At 41.7% G+C, this 18,249-nt stretch overlaps 1 protein-coding gene across 1 annotated transcript in view; it reads left to right on the top strand.

Annotated features, from left to right (window-relative positions):
* The window catches only part of RASGEF1A (RasGEF domain family member 1A), a 49,743-nt gene that overhangs the window by 15,099 nt on the left and 16,395 nt on the right, over positions 1-18,249 (top strand). Inside the window, exons 3-4 of the mRNA XM_066619631.1 lie at positions 10,435-10,563; positions 16,284-16,421. Of these exons, the coding sequence (XP_066475728.1) occupies positions 10,435-10,563; positions 16,284-16,421 (267 nt within the window). The remainder of the gene's footprint in view (positions 1-10,434; positions 10,564-16,283; positions 16,422-18,249) is intronic.

Here is an 18,249-nt window from a genome sequence, read left to right as displayed (position 1 = left end):
GCCTCACCTGCTTCCTTCGCACAGCATGTCCCTGAGCTACAGCTGGGGAGGGAAGTAGAACTCATGATGGTCAAATTGGCATAAAGCTTACATATATTTGTAATATAGATATGCCAGACAACATTTAGACAAAGTTCACTATATGTCCCCTACTAATCCATGTAGATTAGATATGTGCCATATGCATCAATACTTCTGGTCCCTTCATTAACTGAGGCCAATTTACACTTGATGATAGTCACCAAGTGAGTGCATTGGGACCACACAGAGCCACCAGGTGTGGGACTGGGTAGCGCTCATGTGGAAGTGCTATTTGTGTGAAGTGCTATTCACACAACAGTTCCATGCAACACACTTCAGGATCACATCAGATTGAAAGTGGCGGACAGGACCATTAGAATGCTAAAAATTCCCTGCAGTTAGAAAACTTACTTGCTCTCTCCCAGGTAGGCTTCATTTCTGCTTGTGTACATAGCAGGTTTTGTTTAAATATGAGAAAACAGTTGTCACCTATAACCTGGAATACAGCTTGGCAACATTCATCTGGGAGTCTCTTGTTAGGGTTTTAGCCATCTGTCTTCATAGGACTCTGTGAAAAGGGCAAGCAACCTACAGCCTGCATATTTGTGCAGGCTGCATATTTGTGCAGAGCACAGTCCCTTCTTAACTACAATGCCTTTTAACAAAACTCTGACAAGGATTAAACTAAATTAACAAAACTCTGACAAGGATTAAAATAAAGTGGATGAAAAGGGAATTTGGAATATAAGTATCTTGAAAATTAAAGTGGTAAATATATGAAATAAATTAGATGGAATTGTAATTTTGGAATATAAGTATTGTGTAAAATATAGTGGTATTAAGACAAATAAAAGGGTTATTTTATAAAAAAAGAAGGTAAATAAAATAAATTATAGATGTCAATTTATTTTGGAGAAAATATTAAACCTGTATGTTGGGTTAATAAATATGTGGTGGATAAGCAAAGTATAATATTATTGTAATTGGAGATATTTGTTTTTAGATGTGATATTAGAAATTAAGAATCAGATAAGAGATTGTATTTTAGAGGTTAGTTTAGTGGTAAGAAGAGTCTATAAGTAAAAATTTGAAGCCTTTTTTGATTGGATAGTTATGGAAAATGATGTATAACATGTTATAAGAGATATTGAAGGAGGTAATACCATGGTAATCGGAGTCTTCTTTTTTAGGTGTCATATTAGAAATTAAGAATCAGATAAGAGATTTTATTTTAGAGACTAGTTTAGTGGTAAGAAGAGTGTATAAGTAAAAGTTTGAAGTGGTTTTTTTTAATGATGGGATAGATAAGGTTAGAGGAAAAATATGGAATGTTAAAGTATTAACCAGTTGGGTTAAAGAATATGATAATTTTTGTATTGATTATTAATTTCTTTGGATTAATGTTTGTTGTAATCGATGGCCACCACCCTCGTGTGTAACCTATGTAGTCCTAGCCCTAAGTCTATCCAATTTTCCTTACCTGTATCTGTAATAAATAAATAAAGCATTAAAAAAAAAAAAAAACTCTGACAAGGAAAGTCTTCACAGTTGCACATGCCCTGGCAATTTTTTTTTTTGCCACCCACCCAAGGAATCAAAACAGGGTCACCTGTTTTAAAAGAGACCAAATTGTTTTTCAAAGCGTTACCATTTCTAAGCTTAGACATCGCGATACATCGAGATACTTCAAGGGCTGCCTCATATTTGTCCCTTTTAAGGGTAACCAGTTCGGGGGAATGCACTACATTAAGCATCCTCACATTCTGGTGTGCTTGTTATGTTTTTGAAAACGACATTCAAATGATGCTAATTACAGGCCACTAAAATAAGCTCATCAGCTGCTCCAACTTGTGGAATGCAGTTTTAGATGCTGAACGAGTTGTTCACTCCTGATTCATTCTTACAAATGGAGTTCGCAGGTTTTACTCCCTACTTGCCATTACAGATAAACCGTGAGCATAGTATAAGCAGCTGTGGCTCTGTGAGCACACTTCCTGGGGGACAGGTGAGTGGACAAGACTGGCTCATCAGCGGCCCTAATAGCTGCCTGTGGATTGACTTACAGCCCAATCCTGAGCTCGACGCACCAGTTTACCGCCGGCGCACACTATTGCAAACATGCCATAAGGCACATTTCCAGTGCTGCCACAGCCACACGCCACAGGAGCTCAGGATCGGGCTCTAAGTGTCCTTGTTCCAAAATACAGTACCTTTGTTCTTCTGCCACTTTAAGGTAGACATAGGGAGCCAGAAGAACAAAGGTGGGCTGAATGGGGAGCAGTCTGTGTGGCAGAAGGGAAATGGAACTGACTTGGGTGTCCTCAGTGAAACACTGGAAGAAACTGGGATTTTGCACCCATTAGTGCATGGGGTCAATTTGGGAGGTAACATATCATCCAAGCCAGTCCCATAGCTATTATGGAAGAGACAGAAAAACTCTGGGACTGGACCATCAGGTCACAGGGTACCTATCTTGGCATCAGGATGCCTGTGCAACACTGGCAAAATGTCATATTTTGTAACAAGAAGCAGGTGTAGTTTTTGATCTCCCTCCTAGTTAACATTTATGTGTTGGCATAGCAATTGCAGGAGAGCTGGCTGATTTTCTTGTTTTGTAGAGCTCAAGTGCAAAGCTCTTCAGATACAGTTGCCTGCATCATTTCAGACTGCAGATGGTGGGTGGGGGCATATGCTTTGTTTTTTTATACATTTTTATTGTGTTTACAGCTTATAACAAGGGGGGGGCACACGTTTGAATAGTATTTCACTTGCATGTATGCCGAAGTGATGCACTGTTTTGAAAAGGCTGGACCATATCCCCCTAGCCCTTTATATTTGAATTGGCTCTTTAATTTAGGGGAGCCAATTCATACAGTATTGGGGGTGGGCTATGTGGTTGCTCTTAATCCCAATGTTTGAAAGATGTCTTGTTTGGAAGTATCCGTGCAACCCCTCTACACATAGAAAGCTAAGATGTTAAAGAAGAGCGTGTTCAGATCTTAACACAGGGCACTCTCTAAACATTTTCCCTGACCTGCATCCTGAGGTGCTACAGTCCCAAGAGAGAACTGTACCAGCCCATATTGCCACCGTTTTGCATAGCCAAACCCAACAGTCTAGAAACTCCCCAACACTGGTTTAAAGACTTTAACTAACACTGAATCTAGTTCTCTCTCATTCATTACACTTTTGTAAATTTAGCATGTTACACAATTGCATTTTATTTTATCACAGCAGAGTTTAGTTCTGGTTTCCCCCCAGCTGCTCTCCCAGTGCTCTGAATGCCAGGGAATTACCACATGTGCCTTTGTGGCTTGTTGCCTTGCCAACACTCTGCCCATGAGAAAATGGGAACCCGACACTAGCCATTAGTTTGTGGAGGGGAGTCAAAGCACATTGGACTCAATGCAGAAGCACTCCAGCTCTGAGGAATACAGATAGCAGATGAGGTTGTAAAACTACTTCTGGAGCAGGCAGTACCATTTCAGACTGTGGGGAGTAGGATGGGGACACACAATTGACTTTTGTGTCAATAGAACACTTCTATTTGTTTAAGAAAACTGTACATAGAGATTGGCATATCAAAGAGGGGTTAGGCTAGAACCATTCTACCAGGAATGCCTAGCTGATGGCGTCATTATAGAACAGAAATCCCAGACTTGTACATAGACTTTTCTTTCAAACAAAGACATTTGGGGTGCATTCTTCTCTAGGCCCTAGAACCCCTAGGTTCTAGAACAGTGATTTTCAATCTTTTTCATCTCACGGCACACTGACAAGGCACTAAAAATGGTCAAGGCACACCACCAGGTTTTTTGACAATTGACAAGACACACCATGCTGCCAGTGGGGGCTCACATCTCCCATTGGCCCTATTAATAAATGACCTTCCACCAAATTCCTGTGGCACACCTGTGAACCACTCGCGGCACACAGGTGTGCCATGGCACAGTGGTTGACAATGGCTGTTCTACGAGAACAGAATCTAAGAGTCTTAGATTCTCATAGAATCTAAGGCTTGTACTTTTTGTATGCGCAGTGTAGAAAACTTGAAAAGCTTTCACTGCGTGCACAATGGCTAGTAATGTACAGCTTACATTAATGTACAACAAGCCACAAAGGCATATGTGGTAATTCCCTGGCATTCAGAGCACTGAGAGAGCAGCTGGGGGTAAAACAGGATATTTAATGGAAAAGATATTTAATGAAAAGGTTTCATCATTTTTTCCCATTAAGAGCCCAATCCTATCCAGTTTTCCAGTACCAGTGCTGCTGTGGCCTATGGGGTATGCACCGCTTCCTGTGTTGGGGAGGCAGTCATGGAAGCCTCCTCAAGGTATGGGAACATTTGTGCCCTTACCTCAGGGTTTCATTGCGGTTGCATCAGTGCTGGAAAGTTGGATAGGGTTGGGTAGTAGTCTTAAGAAACTTCCCTGATCGTGATGAACTGACCATGAACTGTGTTGACAACCTTGATTATCTGTGGTCCGCATCCCATACTGTCTTTGAAAAGCCGGTGTTCCAGCTTGCATTCTCTTGGAACCGCTTTAGATCACAACTTTCTGCATTAGACAGATACTACAGAAGAGAGCTGTAAACTAGAATTAGTGTGGAGAACAGAATTATATCTTGCTGCCCTCAAAAGAATGTGGACTAGCTGGTTGGAACCAAGGTCACTGACAGGGCACAGGTGCTTACATGTCAGGATCTCTGCGCTTATGACACAGTCTTGCACAAAATATTGCATGCCAATGCCACTGTGGAGAAGATCCACTCAGTTTTCTGAGAGAAATCTTCTCAGCTCTAATTTCAGGAGTGAAATGGAAGATGGGACAATATGTCTTTTAGGAAAAGACATTTACTGGGCAAAATTACACAAAGGCACACTCTGGTGGTGTGCTTCCAATGGGGGGGAAAACCCTCTTTTTTCCTTTAAAAGAGTTGTATGAGGCAGTAAACTCCATCACCACCACATGCCAAAGATAAAAACTGGGGAGGAGAGATAGGGAAATGCACCTTATAAGGTCAGTATACCAGAACAGTTGAACCTGATATTAATGAGATGAAAGAGGAGGGCACAACACAAAGCTGTTGTTTTCAGCAGCAGTCCCCTTACCTCAGTACAGTGCCTATACTTCCACCCTTTGAAAAGCTTCGGAATATGCAATAGTACAGTGCTCTCTTTTCCTGTCACTGTCAGCTGTATCAGCAGAGATAAGCTGTCACGTCAAGTTTGGCCGTCTTCGTGCAGGCAGACAGATTGGAACATGAGTCTCTCTTCCTGTCTGTGGGTAAAAATTGTGACTCAACTTGAAGCTGTGCATGTAATAAGAATAATGCATCACCATGGGGGCAGCTTTGCTAACGGCAGCACCTCATCTTTCAAAAAACTAACTTGCTGAACAGGTTGTCGACCACCCATCCCTTGCCACTGATGGTTCTAAAATTAAAGGAAAGAAAATTGGGGACTTTTCCCCTATTCACTTCCAACATAAGATTTTGAAGGAACCAAGAGCGCATGTGAGTGTGTTTTCTTCAAGTCTAAAGCAAGTCCCCGTGACCAGTAAATATTGTCACCATGAATCCATGAGTTTTGCCAAAATTATTTAGATACTGGTAGCTCACTTAATCCAGTCCGTCACATTTTACATAGCCTTTGTAACCATTATAACAGTCCTGTAAGGTAGGTCAGTAATATTGTCCTCACACTGTAGGGGCCTGGCAGAGGCTGAGCAAACACCCATACTTATGTACAATTATTCAGTGGTGGATGGCTGAAGTGAGACCTGAAGGATGCCTTCCAAGCTCATACTTCACCTCTTTAGCTACTATTCTACATCAACTCTCATTGATTAGAACAAAAGTCAGTATGACATGGGGCAACCCCATAAACACAAGCTTATATAGTCTGCAAAATGGTGCAAAAATAATATGGCAGGAGGGGAAAGATGTTCATGGGGTCAGTGAGGTAGAGTAAGGAACTCTGGAGAAAAATCCTTCTTCTGTTTGAAGCCCTGCTGCATTCACTAGGTGTTGTGTAATAATAAACGTGGCCTTCCAGCACAGTCCTACACATGTCTTACATGTAAGTGGGCCTTACTCCCAGGTTGGTGTTAAGAGCGTTAAAAGATCTAGGCCACAACCCTGTAAAATATGTTTGCATTACCATGAGAGCTAGCAACTTAAAAATAAAAAAGGAGAATATTAGGGAATCTGGTAGGTATTGCATAAATTGCCTTTATTGGTCATCGACTCCCTAAGCAAGCTGGCAACAGACTTTTGGCTTGATTGATTTTGCTCCAAGAGCCACCCATCTGACTGGACAGAAACAATGCAAACCTAAGTATAATGCTGCAGACATAGAAATCAGAATCTCGTGTGCTTTCACAGCAAGGTTTTTAGTACTACAGCCTGCTTTGCAGTCATAAGTACTCCTGTGGTGTGGCTGGTCAGTTGGGATCCAACACAAGAGGCTGTTGCCCACACAACAGTGGTAGTGTTGATAGGAATCCTGTGAAGTGGTCCGATGATATATAGTTTCTTCCCACATCAGTGTTACTACCTCTTATATGTAACAGCTGCCATATGGGATTGAGACGACACAGAAGAAGCAGCTACCGCATAGGGATAGGGATGCCCTGGGCGTAAAACAAAGAGGTAAACTGCTCAAGCTTCTCTGCGCAAGGCCAAAATCAAAGGAAAAATTGGCATCGCTCATTTACCAAACTAAAAAGACATTCTGAACCATACAGATTCTACAGATTCCAGTGTCTCAACCTTCCTCAAACCTCATGCGAATGTTCTATCCATAATGATCCCTTTGTGGGCCGTTCCCCTCTGCTGAGCTGAGTTCCAGCTCTCCGATATCGGCTGCCCCATCTATGGATAATTCACCTGATCTCAAGTCAGCTTTAGATTTTGGTAATTCTCCCATAAATCCCACATTAACATGATGGATTCACTCTGCTAGATATTAAAATATCATGCCTGATGGGCTACTCTATAAAAATCAATCTTCTCGTTTTTCATCAAGTTAGCAGCTCACCTACTGGTAGTAAGGCAGAGAAATATTACCTTCCCTTTTGGAGATTTAAGGAGATCATCTTTCTTCATTCAATTCTGGGTTGCCATTAAAAAGGGGGGAAATAGCAGCCAATATATAACTGGCATATTCAGTGGAGAATTAAACATAACGTGTGCAATACTTTTCAAAGAGAGCATTTCATTACCTGCAGTATCTTCAAAGGCTGTGGCATGATTATAGATGCAAGCGTATGGAAATAGATCAAGCAGAAACCCAGATACTTGGTTTGAGCACTGCAGTCCTGTTCCTTGTACGACACCCCTATAAATAAATTCACAAATGTCCCTAGCTCAGAAATACATTTATTAGCTTGCTGGCCCATGCAAACCAATGCTAGTCGTTCATGGCATACTAATGAACTGAAAAAGGAAGGCATAAACCTGCTTGCTTGATCACCTGGAAGTACAATGGAGTGGAGTCACATCTTATACGGGGGCTAGGTTTTGAAGTCAGCGCATAAGACCAAAGTTGTGTATAATCACAACTTGAAAGTCCCTTAGATTAAAAAAAATTACCATCTCTTCAGAAACAAAAATCACACTACAAGAGGCACTGCAAAAGTACCAATGGAGGGAACAGCAGTTTCATGTCTCTGGTCTGATGCTCACTCTGGGACATATTGAATGAGGGTGAAATCATCTGCACTTTTTAAAGTGTTGGTTTTCTTGCTGAATGCATGTACTTGAATCCACATATGTTTAAAGCAGGGGTGTCCAAAGTTTTTGGCAGGAGGGCCACATCAGCTCTCTGTGTCGGGGGCCGGGGGGGGGAGGGAAGGAATTAATTTACATTTAAAATTTGAATAAATTTACATAAGTTTACATAAATGAATATATTAAAGATGAACTTATATGAATGAATGAAGGTCTTGCAATAGCTCAATGCCTATAAAAGGCCTGCACAAAGCAAGGCTGTCCTTTCCTTTGCTGCCGCTGATGCATCACAGATGTGAAAGAGCAAGCAGTGGAGGGAGCTCTCATCCCACAGCTCACACGAGGGGTCAAACAGTCGCCCTCACGCTGGGAGAAGTTGCGTTGGGCCAGTGCGGACTTCAACAAATCTCCAGAGGGCCAGAGGCTCATTGGAGACTGGGGGCTCCCTGAGGGCCACATTGAGAGGCCTCGAGGGCCGCAAGTGGCCCCTGGGCTGGGGTTTGGGCACCCCTGGTTTAAAGCACAGATGATGCTACTCTATTGCAGTTCTTTTTCACCAACAATGACCAGGTAACAAGCTTGTTGCACAATATCCACACAACAAAAAGATGTGCTTAACACTACTTCTCTAGGCCTACGAGAAGATTATACAAACATCACAATATATAAGGTTTGTGTGTGTGTATATGTATGTACAGTATATCAGCATTCGTGTTAATTCAGAACAGAATTTATTTATAAAACAGCAGCATTATCCCAAATGAGAATAATGCATATTGTTTATTGACCCTCAAACTACCAACAGTGTAAGGGTACCTCTCTCTACAGGTGAGAGGTAGATTCTTAGCGCCAGAGTGCTATAAAGTAAGGGAACTGCCCAACCAGTCACTAATGCCTAGTGCAAGGAGCTGGGCTATAAAGTCCCAGCAATTTTCATCTCTAACCCTGCAGCCATACACTTGTGAACAAGGCATGCAGCCTTGATCTTGAAGATACTTGAATTTCCTCAACTTATTATTATATCACTTTTCAATTAAAAAAAACAACACCAGTTCATGTAGCAGTTTGAAGGCAAAATAAACCAATATACTCTTAAGATATTGGCCAAGGCTCCAGTGCCTTTGTTTTTTGCGGCATGTCATGCACAAAGCAGAAGTGGGACCTTCTCAGTGGTGCTGCTGCCCTGTAGAATTCTTTCCTAACGGAGGCCTGGATAGCCCCATCTTACCTTTTTCAGAAGTTGTGTAAAGATCAGACTGTTTCATTTTGCTTTGGTGGGAGGGTAATGGCTGGCTATGGATGATAGTGGATAGGTGATATTCTTGTGGTTTTTTTTCTATTGTGGCCTGATTGTTTGAGTTGCCTTTTTGCGTTGTGATGATACATTTTTTAGTGATTGTACATTGCCTTGAGCTGCATATATGCAAGAAAGGCAGGGTATGAATGTTTTAAGTTAACTTGGTATGTTTTGATCTGCAAAGTTGGCTTTTAATGATGCACAACCAGTTCAATTTCTGGATAAGAGTTGTCCATGTTCAGTTTTCTAAATATATTAATTTCAAAACCATATTCTAAATCATACATTTGGACACTGTGGTCTTCCAAAATATTAAGGCTTTCCTAATTTCAAGACTCAATATACAATAACACATTTATGAGATTCAGGCTGCAATCCTATCCACACTTTCCTGGGAGTGAGCCCCATTGAATTTAATGGGATTTATTTCTACGTAGACATACCTATAATTGTGCTGTCAGTTCCCAACACATCCAAAATAAGTTGGCGCAGTGATTAAGTTCTAACTCCTTAGAACAATTTGGAACATAACAATAAACTATGAATATAATGAGAAAGAAGTTACTGTGGATACAGTCATCAGATCAAGGCTGTGCTTTTGCAAAACTCCATTTCAACTTTATAGACAAATTAAAAAGGTATTCAAAAAATCAGTATTCAGTGTCACATTTGGCATTCTTTAAAAGTGGCACAAATTGAAATGAGAGAAATGATGGATACGAAAATACTCAAATTTGCCAACCAAGCAGTACAGCACTTTTTTGCTCTAATTCCTGGGATCTCATTCCTGAGGACTAGACCCAGGATCTTAACCAAAGAGCCCTGCTGACTCCCAGAGCTAATCACTGGCTTATGGAGGCAGACTGAGCCATGGCTTGTTCCAAGACTGGGGAAAAGGCACATGAAAGAAAAGCTTTTGAAATAAAAGTGTGGCTTTGGTTTGGAAGAGATACTCTGTAACTTTCTGTGAGTTAAAAGAAAACACAGAAGCCCCCCCAAAAATAAACTAGTAAAATCAATGAAGCTGAAGAACACCCAGTGCCCCATCTCACCTCACCCATCTCACCTCACTTCTGCTGTCCTATTCATTATAATTAATGTGACTTTTGTTTGGCATTTCGTAGCAACAATTACTTGAGAATCTAGAAATGAAGGAACTATTAACAGCTTCTGAAATTGACACTGTTGCTGTTTCATCTTTTATATGTGTTGTTCTATTCAAAACCGAAGTCAGTTTTGGCTGGTAGCTGTCAAAATAATACAATTTGCTCTAATCCTTAGAAGAAGCCTACTGTCCTTAAGTATCTTTATGACAAAGAAGAAATCACCATTCATCATATCCTTTTTGTTTGTTTCTCCTCCCTGGTTCTACTACACAGAGGACATATATCTTCACCTTCTTACTGAGCTCCAGAGTCTTCATTCATCCTCATGAGCTCCTAGCTAAAGTGGGACAAATCTGCCTTAAACAGAAGCAGCAACTGGAGTCTGGAGTTGAGGCAGACAAGGTATGTGACAAAGCATTTCTCTGATTTGAGCAACAATGTGTTTTCTTCTTTTCCTCTTTGAAATCTTTATTAGTTATTGCCCAATGGACTCTTCTAATAATAGGCATAAAGTTGAATGGGCACAATCATCTACTCGCCAATGAGACTCGGGTACTATTTGATTTTGTATGTTCTTCATTCATACCAAATAACTGGGGCTTTCCATTCAGTTGTGCTAACCAGCCCAATATTACTGCTGAGCTTCAGCTATGCAGCTTTTTCACACAGTCATACCATTGTGATAAGTCCATTATGACAAACGTGGCCATGTGACTCATGCTTGAAACAACCATCTTTGAATGTCAACTTGAGAATCTTTATTGGGTGTACTTAGACACAGTTTGAGTCAAACATACGTCATCCAGAGACTTAAAAGATATTCTGAAGAGTGCCACATCTGCAGTCATAAACCCATCTTCTTGGGTAAGGTGCAGTTTCTCAATATACTAGCTGAAATAACACAAACTCAGTTAGCTTTGTGCAACTAAGTGCCCAATCCTATCCAACTTTCCAGCACTGGTGCAGCCACAAGGTGAGGAAGCAAATATTTCCTTACTTGAGGAGGCCTTTGTGACTGCCCCCCACCACCACAGGATGTAGCGCATGACCTGTTGGCACGGCTGCATTAGCGCTGGAAAGTTGGATAGGATTGGACCCTAAATGCTTAGTATTTGGGGAGCGAGATTGGGTGTTCCATTTATGAATGTTCATTTTGAAGCTTCTTCCTTTCTGAAAAGACATGCATGGGAGCATGCTGTGAAGACAAGTGATAAGTCCTATCAGGTTTTCACCACTCAGGTTTCTCTCAGACTAAACCAACTATATAAATTTTCTAGGCCCAGAACAGAGTAGCGATACACACTTTACCCGACCCCAATCTGAGGCCCAATTTGTTTACTACACCATGTAGATCCTGTAAATAGTATCAGCAGCACTACACCCAATGGCTCTAGTTTTTCACTGTCCTTGATATTGCATTGCTTGTGCCCCTTCCCCAGTGCTCATCAGATACCACGTCCTGTTGGCTCCTCTTCCCAATAAGACAGGTACTATGGAACTTCATAGCTTTTGAATTTCTCTCTCTCTCTCTCTCTCTCTCTCTCTCTCTCTCTCTCTCTCTCTCTGGGCTAGCAATTCACTGTCCAAAATGTTGCTTGTTCTGCTTCCATTTGGCTCTCACAAACCGACAAGATAGATATAGATATCTATAGATGTCAGGAAATAAGTTTGTGTAAACATCCTCAAGCACAATCTACAATTTAGCCAACATTTTTTTCCTCATGAGAATGGATTTGCAGCCCCTTGGCCCCAGTAAAGAGTACCCCCCACCCCCATGCTTGAAATCTTATCCCATCAGCAGTATTAATTCTCGGGTACATTTGTGTAGCATATAGTCATATATGTTCTCAGCCTCCCAAGAAATAGACTAAACACACAGAAATTCTATGCTCAAGAGGAATGTTTTTGCCAACAGCAACTAAACATTTTGATTACAAAAGTGCATTGCATATTTCTGGCGTTTTTGCAGTATAGTAGTTTTCATTTTAAATCCAGCAATAAACTATTCATGAGGCAATCATAAGCTGAAGTAAGTCATCCTGCTGTTGCTCAAAACACGCTACCAGGCAAAAGAGCTGATGCGTGCACGTACAGCAAGATCTGATGCTCTGTGATAAGCTATCTGTAGATACAAGGTCTAAAATCAAAAACTGGCTGGCTAGCATCTGAGCAGAATTGCTGGCAGGTTGCCAGATGTTGCAGTTGGGTGTTCTAATACTTCTCATTGCTGCCTTAATGACGTCACCAACGACTAGCAAAATCTCATAGAAAAATGTTCCAAAACAAAAGCTGGCAGATTTAAAAACAAACTTTGGCACTGTTCAGATCCACTTGGGAGGTTTTGCTGGTTTGTTTGAAACAGGAGAGACTCAAGAGTTTTAAAATACCAGGCTTTAATAAACATGTCAGTGGGTTGTTAACCCTGCCAAAAAGAGGCAAGTTGACTTCACAAGCGTATACTATAGGACAGTGGTTCTTACTCATTTAGCACCGGGACCCACTTTTTAGAATGAGAATCTGTCAGGACCCACCAGAAGTGATGCCATGATGGGAAGAGACATCATCAAGCAGGAAATTTTTTTTTTAACAATCCTAGGCTGCTATCCTACCCACACTTACACAGGAATAAGTCCCATTTTTATTGTTAAAAGCATCTTCACAGTAGCCTGTTAAAAGTACAGATCTGTGACATTTCCCCAAATGCAGTTACATATCATGGTAGTATCAAGTCTAATATATTAAAAATAAAATATTGAAATGAATGGGGACCCACCTGAAATGGGCTTGCGACCCACAGTTTGAGAAACACTGCTATAGGAAAAAGAACAAGGCACCCAGTGGTGTGGTAGCTTGGAAATAACCAGAATGCCATATTATGGAGCCAGAATCAAGAATATTGTAGAATGAATTACCTGCATGACTGACAGTTGTACTTCTGCATACACTCTAACCTGTCGAACAACAGAGGGCTATTTCATGTCTCTGAATGATCCCCTGGCAGGCCCTTTGGTAGGTGTCAAAGATATCTAAAGTCAACAGAAATCATTTTAAAAGCATTCCCTTCCTTGTTAGCGACTCCCAGTTCGGTTTGTTGTGAAACTGGGGAACAAGCACCAGCATCTTGAGATATGGGGGAGGTGGAAATGTAACAATACAAGCTCCTGGGAAAGTTTCATCTGCTGTTACATCAGCAGCTCCATTTTGTTACTTTGATTTGAATTTGACTGCCGCTTTGTTGTTTGGTTTCACTTGATGATTGATCGGTTTCGCGGGGACTTTTTGCTTTGGGAAGGCACTTTGAGCTTCCCCACTGGATGAGGAAAGGCAGGGTCCAAATGTTCTACATTACCTACATAAAAGCTTCATCACCATATTTGACAGCTGTGCATTGAAGGGAAAGGAAGCCCCACCCCCACATTAGCACTTTCCCCCTGGCAAAGCTGAAGGTTTAAACCAGGGAGCCACGTTTGAGAACCTTTCCCTACAGCAGGGGTGCCCAAACCCCGGCCCGGGGGCCACTTGCGGCCCTCAAGGCCTCTCTATGTGGCCCTCAGAGAGCCCCTAGCCTCCAATGAGCCTCTGGCCCTCCAGAGGTTTGTTGGAGCCCACACTGGCCCAGTGCAACTGCTCTCAGCGTGAGGTTGACTGTTTGACCTCTCACCTGAGCTGTGGGATGAGGGCTCCCTCCACTGCTTGTTGTTTCACATCTGTGATGCAGTAGCAGCAGGAAAGGAAAGGCCAGTCTTGCTTTGTGCAAGGCCTTTTATAGGCCTTGAACCACTGCAAGACCTTCATTCATTCATATAAGTTCATCTTTAATATATTCATTTATGTAAATTTATTCAAATTTGAGATGTAAATTAATTCGGCCCCCGACATGGTGACAGAGAGATGATGTGGCCCTCCTGCCAAAAACTTTGGACACCCCTGCCCTACAGCAATGATTTTCAGCCTTTTTCATCTCACGGCACACTGACAAGGCACTAAAATTGTCAAGGCACACCATCAGTTTTCTGACAATTGACAAGGCACACCCTTTGACAGCAGGGGCTCGCATCCCCCATTGGCCTTACTAACAAATGATCCTCCCCCAAACTCTCACCACACACCTGCAGAACCTCCACAGCACACCAGTGTGCCACAACACAGTGGTTGCAAAATGGTAACTCCCAGGGGCCTGGATTTGGCCCAGGAGCCACTAGCTGCCAATTAACAGTAGACTAGGGGCATATGCTCTACAAGAGATCAAAAATGTCTTGAAGTTTGCTCCTGAATCTTTTCTGGAGTTTCCATCTTGAATGATACAATTATAAATTCATATCCCAAGGAAATTGCTACGTCCCCTGCAGACTGTGCTTTAGAGAGCTGTTAAAAATCAATCAAGAGTTGCTGGGTTATTCAAAAAATATGCTGGAGACTAGAGATTGCTTTCCTTGTGCAAAGGATTCGCTTGCAGAGGAAATTCTAACAAGCCACCTTCTTTCTCTTAAAGGGGAACCTGTTTACTTGGAATCCCCAAGAGCTCAGTAAATTTCCAGGGCAGGGGGGAAGTTGCACGGGGAATCACATGGGGGAAAGGAAACATTCAGAGATGTTTTCAGCTGATGTGAGGAGAATGGCGAAGGAAATTACTTCTCCTCAAAACTTTGTTGAGAATAATATTTCTGTTCATGCGCAGAGCAAAAATTAAACTATTTTCTTTCACGGAGTAGTTTCTAATTAAATGTCATTTGGCCATATTAATATATACAGTCAGGGTGCTGGAAATCTATAACCAGGGACCAGCCATCCATGAGGCCAACTGAAGCAGTCAGCTCAGGCAGCGGTACACAACACACCACTTCATGCTTCAGCAGTGTACACCAGAACATGCCACATGCAAATGGGGGCTGCAACATGCTTCGTGCAAACACTGCGGCAGCATACAAATGCTCAGTCGCAAATTCACATGCCATATGCATATCATTATTTCCAAACACACTTTGTGGATCATACATACGTAAATACTCTGACATATGATATGACATACACAACACATGCAGTAATATGCCATACACCACATGTAAGCAAGCACAGGAGTACATAGCATAAAACACACAGAGATGCAGAAGCACCCATTTCATTGGTGCAGAAGCACCATTGTGGGGAGAGGCAGGATGGGGAAGGGAAGAGGGCAGATTGGGTGCAGGAAGGGGGCGGTTTCGGTGGCAGCAGTGGCCACCAAATCCAAACCCCATTCCCAGATACAGTCCCACAGCCAAGGTTCACACAGACCTGTGGAGCCTCACCCACAGAGGCTTGCCCAGAGGAGACCTCTGGGACTGCCCCCCCCCCCCAAGGATGCAGCTTGAGCTATTTTGGTGTAGCTGCTTTGGTGGGGGGAAGAAACATAGGATTGGGCTGTAAGGTAAGTAATTGTTTAATATGGTGACTTCAAAGCTTCATAACTTGAAGAATGCGTGAAAGATTTCCTGAGCCCAGTGAAGGGGCATACCACCCCCTGCAATATCCTGGAATTGTTGACATAGTCTAAACTGGCAAAAGAAGAAATTTAAAAGTATGTTCTTGGGCAACAAAAAAAAAATCTGTTGCAAACTCAGTGAAGGAATTGGGTGCAGAGTGCTCTTTAAGAACTGTTATAATTCAGCTATTCCGTAAAATTTTTTGAAATTTCATCAAAATTTCCCCTCACAAGGTCCATGCCAAATGTTCTTTCTTCAGAGCATACTGTCTTGCTTTTACTGAACAGGCACTCCTGTGCCTGTACAATATTTCTTCATTGATTTGTTTACATGTAGTCTTAAGAGACAGCTAAAATACCAAGTTTTGCACATATTCATCTTATGCAAAGCTGCATAGCCTTGAGGACAGTGAGCCTTTTAAAAAATTGTTTGAATATAGTAGCAAAAAAAAAAAAAAAAAAATGGGGGGGGGGGAGAGATTTGTAAGACCAGCTGGGCCTCCAACCCAATTCTATTTAACTTTTCCTTTGCTTTTATGTGCCTACATGATTGATTCAAGGATTTGTTAGTGGGCACTTCAGAGTACCATCTGGTTACACAGAATTCATAGTCAGGGAAGGTCTGTGGCTCATTGATTAACAACTTTGTTGTTTTTCCTAGGTAAAGCTCAAGTCCTTTGCTGCCAAGATCATTCAGCTCCTCAAGGAATGGACTGAAACATTTCCCTATGACTTCCAGGATGAGAAATCTATGAAAGAGCTAAAGGAAATTGCTCACAGGATCACACAGTGCGATGAGGTAAGGAAGAAAAAACACAGGTGATACAACTAATACCACTGGTGCCATCCTATAATTTATCTTGTCAGGTTAAAAGTATTTATTGGATGCCTGTTTCCCTGGCAATGGTGTGCTACAGCTGCTAGCTATGGGCACCTTTGGGCTCAATTCTATTCAGCTTTCCAGCACTGATGCACCTGTGCCAACAGGGTGTGTGCTGCATCCTATGGTGGTGGCAGGCAGTCAGGGAGACCTCCGCAAGGTAAGAAAATGTTTGTTCCCTTACCTCAGGGCTTCATCAATCCTAGAAATGTGGACAGGATTGACCTTTTACTTGTCCTAAATAATAGGAACAGAAGAGTTTGTTCCTCAGATTTTCAGGGATCTCTGCCTACCTGCAGAAAAGGGAAATAAAACAAAGCTCTGTCATCACGGGTGGCATTGGGGGGCAGTTAACCAGTTCCTGACAGTTACAGCATGATTCTAAACGTTCATTCAGAAGTAAGTTCTACTGAGTCCAGTAGTATTTACTTCCTATGCCTAAGAATGGATCTGTATGCACTTATTCACACTATGTAGCATAAAGGGGAGAGTAAGAAAAGAAACTTATTTTAAAACTGTCTGTTGGTCACAAAGCTTTAAAAGATATTGGCTATATGCTTGTAAAAATGTTCATGGCTGAAGGGTGGAGAGCAACAAGCTTGACAGCATTTTCAAGGACTACACAGTGATGCTTAGATGTTAAAGGTGTTAAAACTTGCCTGCCTGGTTTCAGTATGTCAGCAATGTTTACCTGCATGTCATTAAGAGGTCACTGCCAAGAGGCTTTTCTTAAGACTATATAATTGGAGTTTACAATAGTATGTGAATGAAGAAATCAGTGTAATGAAAAGAAACACTAAAAACCATTCTGTTTTGATAATCTAGATAAAGAGTTTTCCCAAATTAAAGGAAATGCTGTAACTCCTCTTAGTTCCGCATTCATTACCGAGGTTATGCTTGAATAAAAGAGAAACATAATTTGTCTCGCCTTGGAGCTATGCTGCCGAATGGGCCTATAAACAGTCAACACTGATCAACAGTAACTTGGAAGCCCATGAAGTTTGTAGCAATGGGATGAATGTGTATGTATGCGCTTGTGAGTTTTACAAAGGTCCAGGAAGAACCATCTCACTTTCCAGAGTGGGAATAAAGGACATTAAAGTCAAGGTTCTGTGCTTATCAATTTCAAGTAACTGTAAAATCCCAGAACTTTAAACTGGGAAATATTGTGCAGTTCTTCAAGGACCAAATTGATGGTAACTATTTAGAACTTCATACTTGTTTTTCTATTACTCTAATCTTTTCTTGATGTTTTTTTTTAAAGAAAAGATTAGCATTTAAGTAACAGAAATCAAATAGCACAACTAATGTCAGCAGTTTATTTGACCTGGAGGCTCTAGATGACATATACAGGATTTTTGTTTCCTGAGTCAGCAAAGATACAAGGCAGATTTACAGGTGGGAGGAGGACCCAGATGTATTGTATAATGAGTTCTTTGAAGTCTCAGTGTAATCAGGTACATAGAGGCAAGATCAAGGCGCATATGTGCCTATGCAAGCAGGGTGACTAGTCTGACTAAGGTTCATGACCACATATAAGAGGTCAATTGAGCAACAAGCCAGATTAACATCTATATCAGGATGAATGCATGCACACTCATTCAGTTATGGAAATGTCATGCCTGCATATGCCCAATCATGAAATGAAAACCAGTTCCAAATTGCATGTCTTTGGCAGTTCAGCCAAGTTGCACATCACACCGATGACAAGCAATGTGGCTTGGTCCTGCCTGCTCCTCTCTTCAGA

This window comes from Tiliqua scincoides, chromosome 3 (genome assembly GCF_035046505.1).
Source record: "Tiliqua scincoides isolate rTilSci1 chromosome 3, rTilSci1.hap2, whole genome shotgun sequence".
In the NCBI taxonomy this organism is placed as follows: domain Eukaryota; kingdom Metazoa; phylum Chordata; class Lepidosauria; order Squamata; family Scincidae; genus Tiliqua; species Tiliqua scincoides.
This window is presented reverse-complemented; position numbering and strand designations above follow the sequence as displayed.